Source organism: Notothenia rossii (genome assembly GCF_949606895.1).
Source record: "Notothenia rossii genome assembly, chromosome: 4".
Classification (NCBI taxonomy): domain Eukaryota; kingdom Metazoa; phylum Chordata; class Actinopteri; order Perciformes; family Nototheniidae; genus Notothenia; species Notothenia rossii.
The window spans coordinates 19,024,479-19,044,976 of NC_136902.1; the positions used below are offsets into that span (position 1 = coordinate 19,024,479).

Below are 20,498 nucleotides of genomic sequence, written 5' to 3' on the forward strand. Positions count from 1 at the left end.
AATCATTGCTACAAATGAAAACGTGTTATTGTGAATTAATTTACATGAGTTTGATAAAACAGTCACAATATTAAACCAATAAAGAAATACAGAATAGCTTCCTTCAGAAATAATGATGTATTACATTGTGAATTTATATCTACACACTTTTCATCTACACACTTGTTTTTAGTGTGACAACGTCCAGTTAATGAGGCCACACAGTCTCTTCTAAAATGTATACACAGGTTTGCCTAGATCAGTCATTCACTGAATGACGAGGCATTTAGCATTAAATAAAAAAATCTATGGTGCATAGACAGTAATATTAGAAAATCCCATTCGTTGCCTTTAGATCTATACTGATCTTTCACTTTCCAACAGAAAATCTTTCCCAACCACATAAAACTTGATCATCACACACAAGCTTTAAAGCAAGTGAGAACTAAAAACTGCATCATTCAGGAAGAAAGCAAAAAAGTGCATTCTGTGCAATATCCTGACATACACTGCTACAGGATCAGTTCACGAGTGTATTACCACAGTTGAGGTAATGGTAATTAAACCAAAATTAAGAGCTTTATCTATAGATATCTAGATGATGTTAATGGTGAAGTGTTGCGTGCTAGGTTTGTCCATGTCCCGCCTGGGTCAGGAAATTGAAATGTCAGGTTTAGGGCTCACTCCACTTGCATGTTTCGCAGTAGAAAACCTTTTTTCATTCCTCCCTGCAGCATCCTGGCACCAAGACTGGTGCCTGTGATCCCATCACTGAAGAGAGAAGAGAATAAAGTAACTTATAAGTGTGCAGACACGGTATGGAGTAAGCAACAGGCCTTGCAATATTATTAAGTACAGACCAATTGCAAAAATAATATCATACATAACATAAAGCCTGACTTGGACTGTAAAAGAGGAAAAATGCATGAGAGTATCTAGCTAGTATTTGATAAATGACCACAGCATGTGGGTCTGTTTGGTAATTCACTGTTGCTTACATGGGGTTAAACTTTCTCCTCTTAGGATCAGGAAGTTCCGGTCCATCTGCAAGTCTCTGCAGGCAATACAAAAAGACAATGAAATCAATACCAACTGCACACATTCAGCAACAAACAGCAATGTTGTCGCACTCCTATAGTCCCTGGGGCTGGACCAACCTCTTTTCCTGCAGAATCCTGCAGGGCTCTTCTCTGCTCCAAGTTTTGCTGCGGGCATACAGACAAACAGGTGAAAGTTTAGACATGTCATTTATTATAAACACTTTAAATAACAATACAAAAGAATATACGAGACAACAATTTAACAAGTGAGTCTACACTTATTCCTAAATCATCATTTATGCATTGTTTGCTATTGTGTTAAATGAGATTGAAACCTTGTGTAGCTCAGAGAGCTGTTGGTGCCTGATGAGTGCCTCCTTGCTGGGAAACTGCCTCCTACACAGCAGACAGGCCAGTTTAACCCAGTCGGTCATTCTGCCTTCCTTCTCATCTTTGTCCCCTCCTTCTTCGTCACTGTCAGTTTCTCCACTGTAGGCTGGGACCAGACCCTGCTGCTGAGGAGGGGAACGCTACAGAAATAGGATGCAAGATCAATAACTGAGGGACAACTAGACACAGAAGTAATGATAGAAATCTATGCTTGGAATAATAAAACACATTTTGAAGCATCCTATAGAAAAGCTAAGAGGACATCAGACAAACACAGGCAAATATGATGACTGTGTCCATGTCCTTACTTCAGTACTTTGTCGGATCTGATCCAGAAAGATCTGAGGCCGTTCAGACAGTGCACCCTGCAGGACAGAGAGAGAGAATAATTACCAGGTCAGTTAAAAAGACTGTGCAAACGTTGTCTTATTACTGAGTCCTCTGCTTGATGCACACACTCCCCATTCACTATGACGCCCTGCTGCCCAGGTGTTTGCAGCTAGGCATGCGTGTCTGTGAAAGGGTCATGTACCTTTTTCTCCAGAACAGCATAGCCCGCATCAGCACTGGCAGATTCTCTGCGGTCATCTAGGCGACTGTGGCCAGGGGCTCGAGCGTAACCCGGGGGGAGCGCTGTGGTGCCGACGGCAGGGGAGGAGGACACAGAACGCATGTTCTCCTTGTGTCTGTTTAGACTTTTAGCCCAGCGCTCCATGTCTTTGGCAATCTGTTCATATGAAATCAAGAGATCCAAGTTAGCCATGTAAAAGGATTGAACAGAGGAAGATTAAAACATTGAAAATCAGTGTGTTCAATAAAACATGAGCATAACAACCTAACTCAGTAGCCCATGAATAATTACCAGAGCTGGGACCAAGTCATTGTTTTGCAAGTCCGAGTCAAGTCTCAAGTCTTTGCGCTCAAGTCCGAGTCAAGTCTCAAGTCTTTGCGCTCAAGTCCGAGTGAATTCTCAAGTCTTTGTGCTCAAGTCCGAGTCAAGTCTCAAGTCTTTGCGCTCAAGTCCGAGTCAAGTCTCAACTCTTTGCACTCAAGTCAGGATGGGCAAGTTCAAGTCAAGTCCAAGTCCTAAACTTTGACAAAACGAGTCATAAACAAGTCATTATGTGCTTTTCACCAAATGTAATGACATCGATCAACAGAATAATACTTAATAATCCAACTGCTCTTTATTAGTCACATTAATAATTTAATAATCAATTTTCTCTCTGCTGGTAAAGTAACGTGTTTTTTTCAAATTTAAGAGGGATCAGTAAGGTAAGGCTACCGTGACGGTTTGATTCAGAAGGAGTTTAATGTGCAAGATCCCTGATGTTGAGGTGACCAGAATGTTTATTTCCACTGTGTACAACATGTTATAAGGGACCCACAATCTATCTTTATGCAAGGGATAATGTGCAGCGAGGCGGTCTCTATGGGGAAAAGAACACCTGAATCTAGATCCCTCTGCAGTTGGTACTTTTAGTATATTTTGATGCTAATACTTTTGTACTTTTACTTGTAACATTTTGAATGCAGGACTTTTTATTGTAACCGAGTATTACACTCTGGTACTTTGGCTCAATCTAAACTTCTCCCACCTCTGACAATAAATCCTGAGTGCAAAAAAAAACAACTGCTCTGAAGGTTATTTTCATTTTACAAATCCTGCACTCAGCTTTGCTTTCTCCAATATCATTGAAATGCAGCCAAATGCTGCTTATTTTTTCGGTTTTCTCTAATTTCTTGACTTTGTCCGACGCGCTTGCATTTAACACTAGAACCGCCAGAGGTCACTGTATACCTAAAACCGCCAACGGGTAAAATGTACCCGCTATAGATTTTCAAGGTACAATGTTCTTTTATTTATCATACAGAACAGTGAGTTTTGATCACACAGGGATGAAACTTATAACAATAGAATCTGTGGACTCTCAGCTTTTAATATGATATAGGTTGTGCAGATAGCATGAAGTTTAAAATATCGCTAAGAGTGCTGATTTAAACGCTTGGTGTTAGACTTGTGTTTTGTTTAGGTACAAATCTCTCTATCTCTCTCTATCGATATATCTGTAATGTTCTGTTCTATGAACATATAATTGTCTACATCAGTGGTCACCAACCTTTTTAAGCCCAAGATCACCGACCTCGGCCTAGGTGAAAGGCGAGATCTACCTATTGCAGAATTGAGTGAAAAAGACGGCCCAGACAATGCTTCCAATTTGAGGCCTTTTAAATAGGCTAATTGCATCTGAATTACTGTTACAATGAAGGCTCCATAATCAGCTCACGGCATATAGGCAGGGGTAAAGTGTTATTGGGGGGCGGACCTCACCTCCTCTAGGGGGGTCCGGGGGGATGTTCCCCCGGGAAGATTTTTTTTTAAATATTGAAGTTGAAAGCATCAATCTGGTGGACTTTGAGAGCAACATGAAGAGATCTATGGATACCTCTCTCAGCACCCATATGAAAACAGAACTGTAAACAGATTTTCTTTTTGGATATTTTATAAATCACTCCCCTTTTTACATTAGGCCTACATTACATTACTTTTAAACTGTATTCTTGTTTTACTGACATATAGTAGGCTATTTCATACCTGTTTTTCATTTATTCTCTTATTGTTTGTATAACTATAATGATCATATGAAGGTGTGCCGCGGAAATAATCTTTTGAATAATTTGTGACAAAACTGTTCTAAACACTCCTTTAGCTCACCTGAGCCCCTCAGTCTGACAGGAGAGGACTCTCCTCCAGCTTGTTGTGGAAACAGCTCCTTATGTCCGTTAGTGCAGCTAGCTAACCAGATGCTAACATATATATATATATATCTCTCTCTCTCTCTCTCTCCCTCTCTCTCCCTCTCTCTCCCTCTCTCTCTCTCTCCCTCCCTCTCTCCCTCTCTCCCTCTCTCCCTCTCTCTCTCCCTCCCTCCCTCCCTCTCTCTCTCTCTCTCCCTCTCTCTCTCCCTCTCTCCCTCCCTCTCTATCACACTAAATGCGCTATTGCCACACACACACAGAGCCGAGCTTGAATGACACAAGCACACGTGTATTTCCATGCAATCTCTGGTCTGGTGTCTTGCCTCTGTTGCGTTCACTGAACACGGGAAATTACAGTCCTGCCGTTGTCTCTTGTGTCATGATGAGGTTCACGTAAAGCACGGTTAATGTATTATATTATTGAGGTGTCTCAAATATACGTCAATCAAGTGGCACCTGCTAACGGGGTGGTGGATGATAGGTTTACATCTAAAAATGTATTTTTCAAACATTATTATTTTAATTTAATTTGTCTTTCTTTTGTTACTTTTTTTTTTAACGGTCCGCGATCTACCAGCACCACATGGTTGGCGACCACTGGTCTACATAAATAGACGACGCGGACTACTTCTCTCATTCCGAGTGTCCATCTTTCTTCAACCGGCACGTAACCTGCACACATGCATTACGTCCTCAACGTGAGCTCAGTCATCCAAGATCTTGTATTCTCCAAGATGTTACACTATCTATAACTATCTGTCTATCTCTCTCTTTATCCATCTATCAATATATATATCTATCTATCTATCTATCTAAATTAGGGATGTGCATCTCCATCACTGAAGCCGATGCGATGCGCATCTCGATACGTTGCCACGATACGATACATTAACGATACCTTTGAAACACCAGGCGATGCGATACGATACGATTCACCCCTGTTGCGATACAGTTCGATACGATTTGATTCAACATTATGCGATTCGGGGCGATACGATGCGATTCAACACGATGCAAAAATAATGATACTTCAATATGGTACAACAGAGGATTTTTGTTTTATTCCTTATATGCAGCAAATCATACATTAACAAAAAAGTGCTTTACATATTTGGTACTGCACATCCCATCATGCCGTTTATTTTTTTACCTTTAAAAGCTCTCCAGAGTACAATTGTATAACACCTCACAGTTAGACAATGTAAGGATGCATTGCTCATGATTAACAATGTGCAAATAACAGCTACCATAGTGCAATGCCCATACAGCTGCCAGCCTGATGTGCTTAACACTCATTCATAGGCTAACTCACCAGTGAGCAGAAAGCAGTGGTTTCTATCTGAACAATAAAGAAAACAAATAACCTTTCACAAACAGGTATTTCATAACTGCTTACAGTAAAGAAGACATTTAAACTATTATTGTCCGTCACAGGCTGCTGTAAACTAAACACCTATCTCTGACAGAACACCTCACTGAGTGATTTAACTCATATGTCTAACTTTCAGGTTTCTCTTTTCAGCCGCAGACCCCATGTCGCCTCTTTATGTGCGTCGCTAAGTTCCTCGAACTACTTGTGTACTTTAAAGCGGCTCGGCATTGTTAACAATTTGCGAGCGATTTTTCAAGGTGGCCGTCTGTAGTATATAGTGCCGCGCACATATACCATCAGGACGTTACTGATGGGGTGCGGCTGCAGAGTGATACTGTGTGTATGCAAGTCCGCATCTAGGACGGATCTATGTATCATGGCTGTAGACCTGTTAAGTAATAAAGATACCTCATACAAAGGTCTACGGATACCTTATTACTCTCCATGACCTGCGGTCAACTATATAGCATAAAGGACTATTACACCGTCTTTCTTGAACAATCCAAAGTGTTGCCAAACGTTTGGTTTGTAGGTATTTTTCAGTGCGCTGTGTTTCTCTTTCTCCTCAACTTCCGTGTGTGTTGATAACTGAGACTCTCGGCCTCCGTAGTGGCAAAGCAAATATCAAAGATCGTCTCTGCTGAGCGTTGACAAGATGAGGGGATTTTATATGAATGAATCGTTTTTTTACCGATGCAAAGACGCTACGCAATCGATGCATTGCGAGTTCAACCCGGTTCAACCCAAACTGTAGCCGATGTGCACTCTTTCAACCGGTGCACTCGCATCTTGAATCTTTATGCCGGGGCACCGATGCGAATCGGTTAATCTTAACATCTCTAATCTAAATATATCTCTCCATCTATAAGGAACCGCAGTTGACAAAAGGCGTTGCTATAGCAACACGTCATGTTTACGCTGCATTTTCTATGAGGTAAATATTACCCGCTGGCGGATATAGGTATAAATGGCATTTTTTTTGGCGACTTTTTCAATCTGACTTCATATTGACAATTGTTAACAACAGAGGATGCTACATAACACACTTTCAGGAAAAGTCACGGAATGGGAGACTTTAATATGTTATTGAACAAAAGTTACATACAATCAAAAAACAGCTGCGGGTAAAATTTACCCGTTGGCGGTTCTAGTGTTAAATCCGGCTCCCGTCGCTCTGTGCAGCTGGCCTGTACCACTACACCTGCTGTGCCCCCCACCCTTCTTTCACATAATGGTATGATCCTAGTGTGTCCTCGCATATGATTGGCCGCATGTTGGCCCAGCTAAATAAAGTCCCGCCCCTGCCTGCAAGGATTCTCAGCAAGAGTAGAAGCGGTTGGAGATTCTGCTCTCCCCGTCGGGAGTCTGCTCTTCCAGCGGCATCTCGCGATCGGCGTGTTGGAGAGCCCTGAATTAAATTATCAAGTCACCTCAAGTCAGAAGGCTCAAGTCCAAGTCAAGTCCCAAGTCATTGGTGTTCAAGTTCAAGTCGAGTCGCAAGTGTTTTGTGATTTTGTCAAGTCGAGTCTCAAGTCATCAAATTGATGACTCGAGTCTGACTCGAGTCCAAGTCATGTGACTCGAGTCCACACCTCTGATAACTACCTTGTTAAGAGTAACATTTCCAGAATATGTAAGGTTTTAAAAACCTTTGGTGAATTTGGCCATACAGCAGAATAGCATAGTTCATTATGAATTGAACTGTTTCATACTGTGAGATTTGTCACTCACTTTCACTTCCCAAATTGAAAGTTAACAGATGTTTACATTTTTGTTTACAGATTTCTAATAAAAAACAAAGAGTAAAAAGCTTCATGGTGGAGTTTTAAATAAAAATCTAAAGGTTTATTAGTTTTATGTTCACGTCAGGGTTTCCGTTAGCTGGTAATTACCGGTTTTTAGCTGGTCAAATGTATTAAAAACCGGTAAATTCAAAACCTGCCGGTCAAAATGTCCGGTCGATCGGCCGCCGGTCATTATCGGCCGATATTCACTCTTAATAGTTTGATCTGTGCTCTCAGAAAGGCTGATCAGGAGAGCTGGATCTGATTGATATGGACATAAACGCGAGTGAAGTATAACCGGACGAGAGAGAGAGATCAGATCAGCTGCTGAGTCTGACGGAGACACGCAGCTCTGCATGATCACCTGAAGCCCCGCCCATTGTTTAGCGAGCTGCATGAGAAACTGACCGGCAGTCAGGAGAGAGGGAGAGGGGAAAAGAGAGGATCCGTTCCTCCCGTTTTATTATGTTGTTTGTTGTTTGTTGTTTGTGGAAGCGCATAATTTATTGAAAATTAATCTGAACTTTTCGATCTGTTACGATTATAAACTGAAGCAATTAAAAACGAGCCCCATTAACTGAGTTTTAAACATCAGCATATCCGGTAATTGCCTGCTAACGGAAACTCTGCTACACAATGATTATTATTATTATTGAAACATGACCGGTACGTTTCAAATTTGTCCGGTAAAATAAATTCTGTCCAGACATTTGACTGGCAAGAAAAAATCCTAGCGGAAACCCTGGTTCACGTCTGTCAGTATGCTACCAGTATCCAGTGTGGGGAGTACCTGTTGAGCAGTTTTACTCTTGGGTTTGTCTTTCTTCTCCTTGCTGCCAGGGGTTCCAAACGGTGAGTCTGAAGGGGCTGCGCCAAGGCTGGTGGGAGCGCCTTCTGAGTTTGACTGACCGTCAGCAGCAGGAATGTAGGTGTGCTTCTCTCCATCCCAGTACATGTACTGCTGAGTGTGAGGGTTGAAGTAGTACTGTAACGAGACAACGAGTAACCAGACTGAAATGCAGAGGACAGCGATACATTCAGAAAAGTCTTTCAGAGAGTGCTGGATGGACATTAGAGTGCAGTACATTCACAACTCTTTACCTGGGAGTTGGGGTCATAGTAGAGGCCTGTGAGTGGGTCGTAATAGTAGCCAGAGCTTTCATCATAGTGATATGTGGACACATCTGGCACAGCTGCAATCAAAGACACAGGACACCAGGGTCAGATTTCACATTTCAAATCCTTTCATGATCATAAAAAGTCAGCTTGACTGTTATCAGCATCATCATCAAGCTAAATAAACATTCAGATAAACCCCAGAATAGCACCTCAAAGTTACCACCAAAGACAGATATTTACAGTTATAATTGAAGATGTTGTTGTTTATTTTTTCTCAAAAGCCTTACGGTATTGCTGGAGCTCGTGTTCAGTGCCTGGTGTAGCAGGTTGGCTTGGAGCAGCTGGTTGTGGTTTTCCTACTATCTCAACCTGAGGAGAGACAAAGCTCTTTAAAACAATAAAGTAATGGGATGAAATAAAGCAAGAGGCAAGAAGAGAAGCAAACAGTGAAGTTGTACCTGTGTGACTGGTGTAGTGCTAGCTGTGGTGATGAGAGCACTCTGTGTGTGCTGCAGCAGCACTGATCCAGAGGTCACAGCCTCTGCAAACATAAACAGGGGGATCAGGTTCTGGATTTGTACCCGTAGGTAGATTTAGTTTGCAGATAAAAAGACAAGGGATCTATCCTGACACACTCTAAAAACAAACACAGACAACAGACACATCTCTAATAAAAGTAAAAGTACACCCTGCTCCGTCAAATCTCAAAATGTGAAAGGGGGATTCAGTTAACTCAAGTTCAATTCCAATGTATACAGCTATATACAATCATAGAGGTATCAGGCCTTGTGTATTGAACATGTGCAATACTAACCTGCAGCTGCTCCTCCTGTGTATGCCCCCATCAGGGCTGTTCTTGCACCGGGTAAAGCAGAAGCCCTGCCATCTCCCTGGGATTTGAAATGTGTGCCATCGAGCCCAGAGTACTCTGCTCCTTCCTGATTGTACGTTACTGCTGCCCCCTGCTGATACACGGCTGTATCTGTCGTCTGGCCTCCCCCCGATCCATTCTGAGGAGTCTGAGAATGATGAAGATTTTTATAACCAAACATAAGAAGAAACATAGTAATACAATTTATAAATAAAGATGTGTTACACCTCATGTTTTCCTTTATGTAATGATAAATCCTTCATGTTACCTGTGTGACGGACCACTGAGCAGCAGCTATAGCTGTGCTGGCTACAGTAGCAGCACTCACTCTGCTGCCATCCGTCAGGAACACATCACTGCCATAGAAAGACAACATTTACAAATGTGTCCACATTATAAGGCTACTATTTCTAAATCAACTTTATTCACAAGACACATTTGAGTTTACATTCGGTTTGGTAATAGCTGCCACGCAATATTATTATTTCTGCATTGGCAATAGTGTGCAAGGCTCTTGTGGTTTGGTTGCATGGAGGTTTGGGTGTGTGTCTGTTTACCGTTTGGAGCCTTTGGCAAACTCCACCACGATGGCCTTCCCATCAATAGAGAGAGCCGGCTGGAGAGCCTGCAAGATCTGGAGCAGCTGAGATGCCTCCTGTTGATAAAACATACAGAAACATGCCAGTTAAATGTATTATTTTAAAATCATCAGAACAGAAGAATAGACAGAAAACCTGTCAATTTCCTCACCACTATGGTAGAGAGCTGTAGAAAGGCAAAGCCCCTGTTGAGATGGGTGTGCTTGTCCTTGATTAGGCGGACGTTGGAAGGGGAGAGAGTGGCAAATGGAGCCAGAGCAGATAAGATGGTTTCCACTGAAGTATGCGGGCCAAGGTTTCTTAGTATCAGAGCTGTTGTGGGAGAGGATGAGAGAATAAGACAGGACTTAACTCTGGTACCAGATAGAATTCAGCATTGCAAAAGCAAGTATCTCATGAGGCCCTCTTCTGTTTCACAAGCCATAGATATATAAATAGAATTATTCAAAACATAAAAATGCAATTATAAGCCAGTATAAATGTTATATACTTTGTTTTTTCAAAAGTACACTTAGATCAATTGATTAATAAAACAAATATGGATTACATAATACAAAGTCTACACAAAGGTTTTTCTTTCTGAATAGAAGAACAGACTGCCTTGATGGGAAAGATGTTAAGGGATGGGCTTACTGTCATTGGCAACGTCCGCCTGTTGTGTGGCCTGTCCCGGGCTCACAGCAGGGCCAGAGGAGTGGTAGGGGGCCGGCAGGGGCAACAAACCTTGGGTTCCCTCCTTTTGAAGCCCAACAGACAAATCCCTCTGCAACTGAGGCAACTTCAGCTCAGCCTCTGGACAAATACAAGACATTATTCATGTGTTATTATAGGATGTCTGAGCGCTTGTGCTATTGTTAAAGGGAATATAAATGGGATATTTACCGTAGCTTGGTTTAACTTTACCTGATTTTGGCACACTGCATTTGAAGCACTTCTCTCTCCTTTTAAAGTTTTGCACACCACACTGTTGAAATGTGACATAACTGTTAAAAACATAAGCGAACCCAGTGACATATATATGCATACATTTCACAAATTAAATGTATTTCCATATGCCACACAATGCAGACACAACCTTGTTGCAGAGCCAGTCCTCGTTGGCACGCGGTTTTGGGTCGCTGTAGTGCATCGACACTCTTTGTCCCAGAATCAACAACACCGACTGAAAGAAAAAGAAAGAGAGGGAGGGGGAACAAAGAATGATTATCAGTGATAATTAGGCCACACATGCCAGAGAAAGGCCTCATCTCACAAGAGATGAGAGAGAGTGAAAGGGACGAGAGGGAGAGGGGGACAGAGAGACAGAGAGTAGAACTGAGGCTGAAAGAAAGAGGACACCAGAGAATTGCAACCTTCAGCTTTAGGAAATTGGGACGGACTGAGATGGTGTATGTGTAGTGTGTGCATGGGTGTCCATTTTTAAGGACAAAATATGTTTTGTTCAATGTGTCATCCCTCCCCCCTTAAGGGGAAACCTTTTCACAGTTTTCCACACATACTATCCCACTGTCGCCACCTTCAGCCCCTATAGAGACAATAGCTCCGCACTAAAGATGTAGTAATGGTGCATGACCCAGATATGAAAGGTTCAAAAACAAGAAATGAAGTATTATATACAGACCATATGAGAGATAAAGTTCCTACTCTACACTGTCACAGAGGTGGTACTATAGTAGACTGGAGAGAGAGAGTGAGATCATGTCAGTGAAGAAAGAGTAGGACCCTATAATAGAGGAGTTTGTGTAGGGCAAATGATGAGCAAATGTGCCTGGCAGAGACTAGTCACAATATATATGTGTTTTGCATAGACGACAGTATGATGCAACATCAATTGGTCTGTTTGTGGAATACTGTATACAAAGAAAGAAAAGATGAAGTTTCCCATTAAATAAAAAAGACCTACCTACCTCAAGGACAACAATTATTTCTACACTGGAATGCCTCGTGTGCACCTGACATTATGTTGTCCTGATACTAACCCATGTCCCATAACGAATGCATTTGTATACATGTGTATGTGTGTCTGTGTAGAGGAGAGTGACCTGGTTGGTCTCCATCCAGCGCGTGGCCTCCTGTATGACATTAAACTCGACGAAGGCGAATCCTCGGCTCTGACCTGGACACCGCCCAGCGCCATGGTAACCGAACAACAACAACAACAACATAACAACAACGCAGTGAGGGGTTAGTGCTTTATGTCCAGAGGAGAGAGAGACCCTGTATCAGCACTAATCAAATAAATCATTGCTTCCTCTCTCCCTTGGAAATAACACACCTGACAGCCAGTTGGAGTGCTACTGTCAAATTCTCTGCAAGGGTGGGAGGACGCAATGTCAAGTCTCTCAACAGGGTCAAGAAAAGAGGGAGAGAGAGGGAGAACCCTACCCACTCATCAGTTCCAGTCTGAGCTCTTTGGCTTTGAATAGTGAAGCACCCAGGCATCAACACATCTCGCACATACAATCACACACAGACACACACACCTCTGCTAGTCTGAGTAAGATTCTGATTCAACATCTACACATCATACAAATAATCGTTTCACAGCACTATATATATAGTATAATATTGGAGGGCAATCACAAAATATCATTATTTAAACATTTAAATTGAGAGTGATTTATCCTTAAAACAGACATAGATGTAGGGGTGAGAGAGAAAGAGCAGTGCGGGGGACTGTAAGTGTGCCGGAGTCAGATAGGCACAGCTTACAGGAAACCAGTGCGTTAGCAAAGGGGGAGGCCAGTGAGACATGACCTTAATGGACCTTTAGAAAAAGACAAGCTTTTCTGAGTGGTATGGATGACACTCAGTGGCTGAGAGGAAGCTGCAACACTTACATTCACACTTTCATAATTAGCTCCAACGACAAACACCATTAAAAGCATTCTTCTTCATTCTGCTGATCATTTCTCATTTGACAGTGTTAGTTTGTCAACTCGGACACATCTCACATTAGGTTGAATAAGGCAGAATCATGAAATGGTAAAGATAATAAGAGAGCCAAGCCAAAAAGGAAAAATGAATGCAATGCAGATCTATTACATATATGGCATGCATTCTTGATTGAAAAACAAATGTTGATGGAGTCTTCCATCAAAGCATGCATGGTTGTTTTGTTGCCCTGCGAGCACTAGCCAGAAGTCGGACACCAGCAGACCAAAGAAATCAGAGCAGGAATCTTAGCAGAAGCCGATATATAAGTATATAAATATGCATTCTTTGCCATCTATCTCACTGTCACAGTATGAAAAAAAGGGTAAGAGAAGAGGAAAAGGAAAAGGAGGCTTATCAGCTTATTAATAAGAAACAAACCACTGAGCAGAGGAAAGGCACCTGAGACAGCAATGAAGTGAAAGAGTGGGTAATGGAGTGTGTCACAAAGGGAGAGTTCATTTAAAAAAAACATTCGGGGCAATGGACAAGTTCTCACCTGACGATTTGTTTCTCATGAGGCGAACCTCTCTTGGCTGGATCCCCTGCTCCTGAAGTTGTGCCCGTATCTATGATCAAAAGGGACATTAGTGACATTAAGGCCAGATAAAACCATTCCAATGCTTTATAAGACCGCTTGCATACACTTACCTCATTGGCACTGGCATTGGGTGGCAGCATGCGAAGCATTATGATGTTGCTTGGCCTCTGGTTGTGGTCCAGATCTGCACGGTAGTCCTGGTCCCTCTGCTCCATCTCCTCAAGGGACAACTCAGGACCAGCACTCCCAGAGCTCAGCTCCTCTGCCCCCACTACAAAAGCCTGCATAGAGCAAATGTGAAACCAATGTCAAAACGAAATAATGTTGTAGCAGTTCTATGTTGTTGTTGAAGGACTTGTTATGGCTTACCCTCCTCTTCACCGCCGCACGAGAGAACCTATCCTCCTCTCTCTGTCTCACTGTATTGTATTCCATCTGTTCTGGATGTGCACCCCCACCGTGGCCCCAGTTGCCCTCCCTGCCCCCTGAACGAGAAGCACTGTTATCAGGAAAACCTCTTCCACGACCTCTTTCCTGCGGGCCAGTCAAAATATGTTCAAACTCCCGCCTGGAGCCATCATCCTCTCTCTGGAGCATGGGAAGTGCTGAGTCAGACTGAGGGGTCCACAGGAGCCCTTTCCCCTCTCTCCCAATGTCCCCTCGCCCATCTCCTCTCGGGTGAAACCCCCCCCGGCGGTCTTGCAGGCGACCTGACGAGAAGTCACCCAGTGATGGCTCTTCGTGGCCGTACGGTCCGTCCCCATCTGCTCTGACATCATATCCTGTTCCCACCTCCTCGTCCTCTTGGTCATAGCCTCGGTAATCCATGTCCCGAAAGTTGTGATCGTTGTGGGTGTTGTCATAGCGACCAGTGCGATCACCTCGCCCACCCCTGTTGACCATGAAAAACAGTGTGAGAAATGTGTCGGACACATCAACTCTTTAGGGAAGAAAGGCTAAAGAAGAAAGTTGAACTCACCTCCGCTCATAGTCCATGCTGATCCCCTGACTCTGTCCTTTTTCTGTTTGATTATGGGATTGGAAACCATAGAAACAGGTCAGCCATTTACTCTTTTGAATCAGAAGCAATAATATGAAGAACCATAACTAGACTGACTGTCTTTTAGAAACTAAGTTGAAAATCAATAGCTCAAGTTTCACGCTGTTAATTACCATATGCACATCACTAACAGCAAAGCAGTCTGTGGCGACAAGAATCTCCAAAAATGCTCTTTAAATATGTATACAAAAAAAGCTATTTTCACGCATGACATTAGATATTGCAGGATCAAATAAAAGGTCTAAAATATAGACATAAAATATACTAAAAGAAGCGTGAGGTAGACAGTTTTGCAAAGGAATGTTGAAAGGAAAAAATTACGAGAAGTAATACATATAGGCTATAGATATGCACAGAGGTGAAGACGTAGTACTAAGTAAAGTAACCGACACAAAAAGTAACAGTGTTGTGTTTAGGTGGCAAGTAACTACTTTAAATTACAAAATAATTTACAAGCAGGGCCTCCTGTGCTGTGCATGGTAACGTCAGTGATGTGCAAGCTGTGCGTGCACTGGAGGCAGGTAGCATCATTTTTAGTTTTTTCTCCAGGCAGCTGCATTTAAAAAAAAAAGACTGCAGACTTCTCTAACTTTAACTCATATCACTGCCTTATAAAACTACTTAGCAAAAGCCATACATGTACAAACAAATACATGAGGGTACATCACTCATTAACAAGTGTGCGCAATGCACATGCCCAACCTTACTACCCAAAAAGGAGTCTTTAACAATGACGTGTGGCGGTCATGCAAGCTAACTATTTTAGCCTGAGGTTGGCTAACTGGTGCAAGCAGAGACGCTGCAGCCAAAAAACGTGTGTCAGCCGTTGCAAACGAACCAACCGCAGTTTTATTTAAAATAGTGAAAAACTTACCAGTGTCACATGTAACTAACGATAGTTCTTTAAATGTCACGACGAAGCTCAGGTGAGAAGAGTGTTTTATTTTTCACAGAACCAAGTGTAAAATGGCCACAGCAAGAAAACATTTGAGAATAGGCGGTTACCAATACCTGACTCTGGTGTGCTATTGGTTCTGCGAGAGCGAACACATTAATGTCGACGATGATTGGACGAGACAGCCAGGACAACTCTAACTAGTAGCCCCCTACACTGCATGGTATTATTAGATGCGTTTGTGCTTCAAATCTGAATCTTTAGTCCTTTATTTATCCTACAGCGGTGAAAGTCACACAATATTAAATTAATTTTTTCCATTATCAGAAGTGTAGATGTATATCAAATCATAGAATCAGTTTTTGAAGAGTTATGCGTATTTTATTTAAGAAAAAAGTGAATTAATGCCAGGAATATAAGTGAAATTGTTGCAATTAATAGTGAATAAATGTAAAGAACACATAAACACCTTACAACAGAAACCCTAATATCAGCTTTTATTTGGAAAAAATCCAGAAACAAAAACCATAATATGTCACAGTACAAAAAGCAAAGAAAAAAAAAGAAAGGAGCCCATCCCCAAAACCTTCCAGCCTTGCACCCCAAGCTTTACCTTCAATTAACTAAACAAAACAATATTACGGTTACAATTGATCATTTAACTGACATAAGCTGATCAAAACAGCAGGATTATGTAAAATGATTAAAATATGCTAAGAAATTTAGAGACATCAACAATAAAAAGTTATAGTACAATAATGACAATGTCATTAAAGGAGGGATGGGGAGAATGGAGAAAAAGGCAAACTTGAAATACACATCATTAACATGTCCTTACAAAGCCTTGTAAGACATACAGTACACAATGGACATTATAGTAATAAGATAAGCCTATCATCTATCTGAAAGAATATTCAACTTATCAACTACACCACTCGTGATTTGACCCACCGATTAACACAATCAAATGAATCTCTGGTATACACAAAAAAGGTCCTAAAAACTCATATGTTTAACCTGATTGTGCTTCTAGGTAAAGTACAATGTCTTCCAGTAAAGTGAAAGTTTCTATGTCACTCTGAGTAGCTGTTAATTCCATTACCCATCTGAGCCATAAAATGTGGCCATCAGGGGTAACTTTGGCATGGAAATAAGGGGTTAGGTCAGTGACGCAGAAGGCCTTTCCATGCATACAGTACATAGACACATGTTAATACACACCCACACAAATATACACACATTCACTGCATGCAGAACTGCACTGGAGAAAACAAACCACCATACAGTTGCACACACACACACACTCACACACTCTTAAGTACAGGTAAGTAATTCAGTATGGGAAATCAACTCATACAATCTAGTTTAGGCATACCCCTGCATAGCGCCTGAGTCAGAATATGGGCCTGAAGGAGCAAAGCCAATGACAGGGAATAAGCATTCACAAATGTGATGTGTGAAAACTACAAATGACAAAATAATACCCTATCTAAGTTATGAATCCCTACCCCACAACTTACGTTTTTTTACCATTGCTCTCAAGGCACTACATGTAGGCGATACTGTGTAAAATCCACTTAGACATGGTCTTAATTCAAACCTATTTAATATTTATGTCTTTTCTCCGTCTTTCTTTGTCATGTCCCTATTTTCTTTGGCCTGGTAAGGACCTTTTTCTCTCTTCATTCCCATCATGGCACATTTTAACCCCGTTTAGATCTACTCAACTTCAAATCACCCCCCCACGTCCTGCTCTACAGACCTTTAGAAGTTTTTGATAGGCTGAAGCAAAATGGCACATTTTCTAATGTATAGACCAAGGTGTAAAAGCCTTTCAAATAATTTGAGACCTGTTTTAATTTGTTAAGGATAATTAGGTGATAAGAAATTGAGCACACGCAAATATTTTCTGGGCCCACCCCAATTTTCTCCCGTGTCAAATCTCAATGAAAGCTGCCCATTCCATCTGTGCTTGACGGCAGCTTCCTCCTCTTCCAGAGCCTATAACAGAAGGCAGGTGTTCTTCCTGCCACGTTTCTTGGCCTGCAGTGCTGCCCTAGTTGCCATCTCAAAGACTTCCCTCACACCATCTTTGGTTTTGGCAGAACACTCTTGGTAGCCATAGGCACTGATGCGGTTCGCCATCTCTTTGCCATCTTCGAATTTAACTGGTTCCTGGAGACATAAGCCGGAGAGAAGGTTTACATTTTGGACATTTATACCAACAAATGTGCACCTACCAGCAGTTTTAGACAAAGTAACTGACCTGTTTCATTTTGGCAAGCTCTCTTCTGGTGTGGTCGTCATTGCGCAGATCTTTTTTGTTACCCACGAGGATGATAGGAACATTTGGGCAGAAGTGTTTCACTTCAGGTGTCCACTTCTCTGGAATATTCTCTACAGTAGGCGGAAGGAAAGAATACAGTAATTAACAACATATATCAATTTCATAACAACAAGGTGTTTGATACATTGTGGTGTAACTAGCAGAGACAATACCTAAACTGTCCGGGCTGTCTACAGAGAAGCACATGAGAATAACATCAGTGTCGGGGTAGGAGAGAGGCCTCAGCCTGTCATAGTCTTCCTGACCGGCTGTGTCCCAAAGTGCTAGCTCCACCTGAGAAGAGAGAGAGATACATTTGAGGACATAAATGAATCATGAAAAAGTAAAAAAGGCAGTTTCAACATTTAAGTTACAATATAATGATATATGACTTATACTTTAAATAGTAAGACAGCCAAAAGAATAAAATAGAAAGCATATTCAGGTAATAAATAAATATTCATAAATAATGATCAATATTTGCTGTGTATCTTAGTCTTGAATAATAGTGAACTGAAAGTCTTTGGTTCTTGTACTAATAATAGGACACACAATCCAATTTAAAGTAGAACTGAAACGAAACTTACAGAAAACTAATCAGCCACTATTCTAATAATTAATCAATTATTAAATCATTTTTCCAGCAAATATTCCAAACATTTGATGCTTTCAAAAGTGAGAATGTGGAAATTATGATTTTGACCTGTTTTGGACATTTGATAGTTTTGAATAGTTAGTTTTCCCCCTAACTGGTTAACATTTAAATGAAGACAAAACTGTATTAAAAAATCCTGAATGTGATAATTAAGTTCAATTAAGTATTACAAAATGTTCAAGGGCCCTTTGGACGCCACAGATCCTAGTGTCCTCAGTGTTTTGTGTCTCACCTGTTTCCCATCCACTTCAATGTCGGCCACATAGTTCTCGAACACAGTGGGGACGTAGACCTCGGGGAACTGGTCCTTACTGAAGACGATGAGCAGGCAGGTCTTTCCACACGCTCCATCCCCAACTATCACCAACTTCTTCCTGATAGCAGCCATCTGTTCAAAACAGTACAAAACAAGGACATACTTTAATAAAATGTAGCAATAATAAAACCCAAACGTACCTTTACAAAATGAGCAATGATTCAAGATCATGATGAATAAGAACTTTAAACACAACGTTACAATTATAATGCTTCCTATGTTTTATCAACAGTTCACCATAGTCAGTGGGGTAAAGTACATTAACTTAAGTACTGTACAACCATTTTGAGGGGACTTTACTTGAGTATTTCAAAATGTTCTACTTTCTTCTTCTACCCCACTACAATTCAGAGATTAATAATGTACTGTTATCTTCAGTTACCTTGCAGATTTGGATTAATGATTTAAAATATAAACAACACTTAAACAAGACTTTAGTTACACCTGGAGTAACATTACCTAGCTACCCTGCAGTATACAAAGTCATTAAAACTAGCTGATAAACACATTCATGCATCAATAATTATAATCAGAACAAAAAAAATGCATTATTTTGAAATGGGCCTATCTGCATAAAGGAGTACTTTTACTTGTGGTACTTTGATGCTAATACTTTTGTACTTTAACTTAAATAACACATTGAATGCAGGACTCTTAATTGTAACAGAGAATTCCTACCGTCTGGAACTTCTACTTTTACAAGATCTGAGTATTTCTCCCACCTCTGACCATGGTTGCCATATAACGTGAGAAGTAACAGCTCAGTCAACGTTAGCAACGCTAGAACACCGGTCTCCTTATCTCAGAGTTTCACTAAAATACCCTGATTCACAAGGTACATCCAACTTAAAACGACCCGACTAGCACACAGGGAGGCTGAGGGTGTAAACATGAGACATTTCCGTGCTGTGTTCCCATTCCTGATGAAAGACTGTGCAGTCCGGGCCTGTCAAACCAGCTAACATTAGCTAGCAAGAAAGCTAACGGTGTTTCCCGTGGTTAGGATCACTGTCATTAAAGGTTTTCTCTCTGAAATCATATCTTCAGCATTCATTGCACCGCTGTGATAGTTCTCTGAGTGAAACAAGAATCGGCATTAAAGTTTAAAAGCTATAACTGAGTAAGATTACCGCTTGATGTTTCTGTGTCCGCCTTTCTCCTCTTCCTGACCGACTGGAAAACTCCGCCCACTGCTACTGCGCGCATGTGCACAAGTACGTCATTTGTCGGTAGGCTGTGGCACCTTTTTCCAACTTGAAGATACAACAACATGGCACCACTATTAAACATTTTAAAAACAAGAAGGCAATCAAAACCATATGTGTATTTTATCCCTGTTTTCTTTATATTTCAATGAACCAAGTGTTATGGAGTATTATTTTTGTTGAGATTGACTCTCCCATGGAGCCAATTTCCTGCCATAACTCCACAGTCCACAAACAATGTTTTACAAATGCCCTATGATTCACTAGCAGACACCGTGTGGTTTGCAAATATAAAACACTACCTAATAAACCAGTTCATTTTTGTTTCGCAAATTAAAACCGTAACTATCAAACAAACACATTACATTTTTCTAATAAATAATGTTTCGGAACCAAATACAGCGTCTTACTGTCCCTAGTTCTGTTTGCTTACAATTAATTGAATGACAATAACGGCAAAGCATATTGGGCCTGTGTTAATAACCTAATATTTATTTATAATTAAATTATTTATTTAATCTCATATTCATAACAGTATATATATATATTTGTATTGGTAAATAAACCTAGCAACTCCTAAAAGATAATTGTTCCTACAAAAACAATTAATTGGCGCACCTTCTTTAAAATATTTGTGTGAATAATTAATGTG

At 41.1% G+C, this 20,498-nt stretch overlaps 2 protein-coding genes across 2 annotated transcripts; both read right to left on the reverse strand.

The window, feature by feature from the left end:
• Nucleotides 1–25: 25 nt before the first annotated feature.
• On the reverse strand, nucleotides 26–15,448 carry rbm10 (RNA binding motif protein 10). Its single transcript, XM_079676384.1, has 23 exons — nucleotides 15,324–15,448; nucleotides 14,369–14,411; nucleotides 13,759–14,281; nucleotides 13,500–13,670; nucleotides 13,348–13,417; nucleotides 11,957–12,030; nucleotides 10,990–11,076; nucleotides 10,818–10,878; nucleotides 10,548–10,706; nucleotides 10,066–10,226; nucleotides 9,873–9,970; nucleotides 9,584–9,671; nucleotides 9,259–9,463; nucleotides 8,903–8,985; nucleotides 8,732–8,813; nucleotides 8,427–8,518; nucleotides 8,116–8,310; nucleotides 1,942–2,136; nucleotides 1,718–1,774; nucleotides 1,355–1,549; nucleotides 1,137–1,184; nucleotides 978–1,033; nucleotides 26–750 (listed from the first exon to the last, which is right to left on the reverse strand). Exons 2-23 carry the CDS (start codon nucleotides 14,383–14,385, stop codon nucleotides 660–662), a joined length of 2,808 nt encoding a protein of 935 aa, XP_079532510.1. The 5' UTR covers nucleotides 14,386–14,411; nucleotides 15,324–15,448; the 3' UTR covers nucleotides 26–659.
• Nucleotides 15,449–15,824: 376 nt separating this feature from the next.
• Nucleotides 15,825–19,889, reverse strand: LOC307036251 (rho-related GTP-binding protein RhoA-C-like). The gene is made up of 5 exons (XM_079676386.1): nucleotides 19,772–19,889; nucleotides 18,558–18,713; nucleotides 17,844–17,964; nucleotides 17,611–17,741; nucleotides 15,825–17,519 (listed from the first exon to the last, which is right to left on the reverse strand). Exons 2-5 carry the CDS (start codon nucleotides 18,711–18,713, stop codon nucleotides 17,346–17,348), a joined length of 582 nt encoding a protein of 193 aa, XP_079532512.1. The 5' UTR covers nucleotides 19,772–19,889; the 3' UTR covers nucleotides 15,825–17,345.
• Between the last annotated feature and the right edge of the window lie 609 nt (nucleotides 19,890–20,498).

Bases quoted from the DNA above. Each gene is read 5' to 3' on its own strand.
- rbm10 (XM_079676384.1), bottom strand. The intron at 11,077-11,956 runs GTCACTCTCCTC...TTTTTCTTTCAG, and splicing joins GCTGGATGGAGACCAACCAG to TCGGTGTTGTTGATTCTGGG. The intron at 8,986-9,258 runs GTTAGTATTGCA...TTATGTTTGCAG, and splicing joins CACAGGAGGAGCAGCTGCAG to AGGCTGTGACCTCTGGATCA.
- LOC307036251 (XM_079676386.1), bottom strand. From the start codon at position 18,713: ATGGCTGCTATCAGGAAGAAGTTGGTGATAGTTGGGGATGGAGCGTGT. The intron at 17,742-17,843 runs GTATTGTCTCTG...CGCCTACTGTAG, and splicing joins AGACAGCCCGGACAGTTTAG to AGAATATTCCAGAGAAGTGG. The intron at 17,520-17,610 runs GTCAGTTACTTT...TTATGTCTCCAG, and splicing joins AGCTTGCCAAAATGAAACAG to GAACCAGTTAAATTCGAAGA.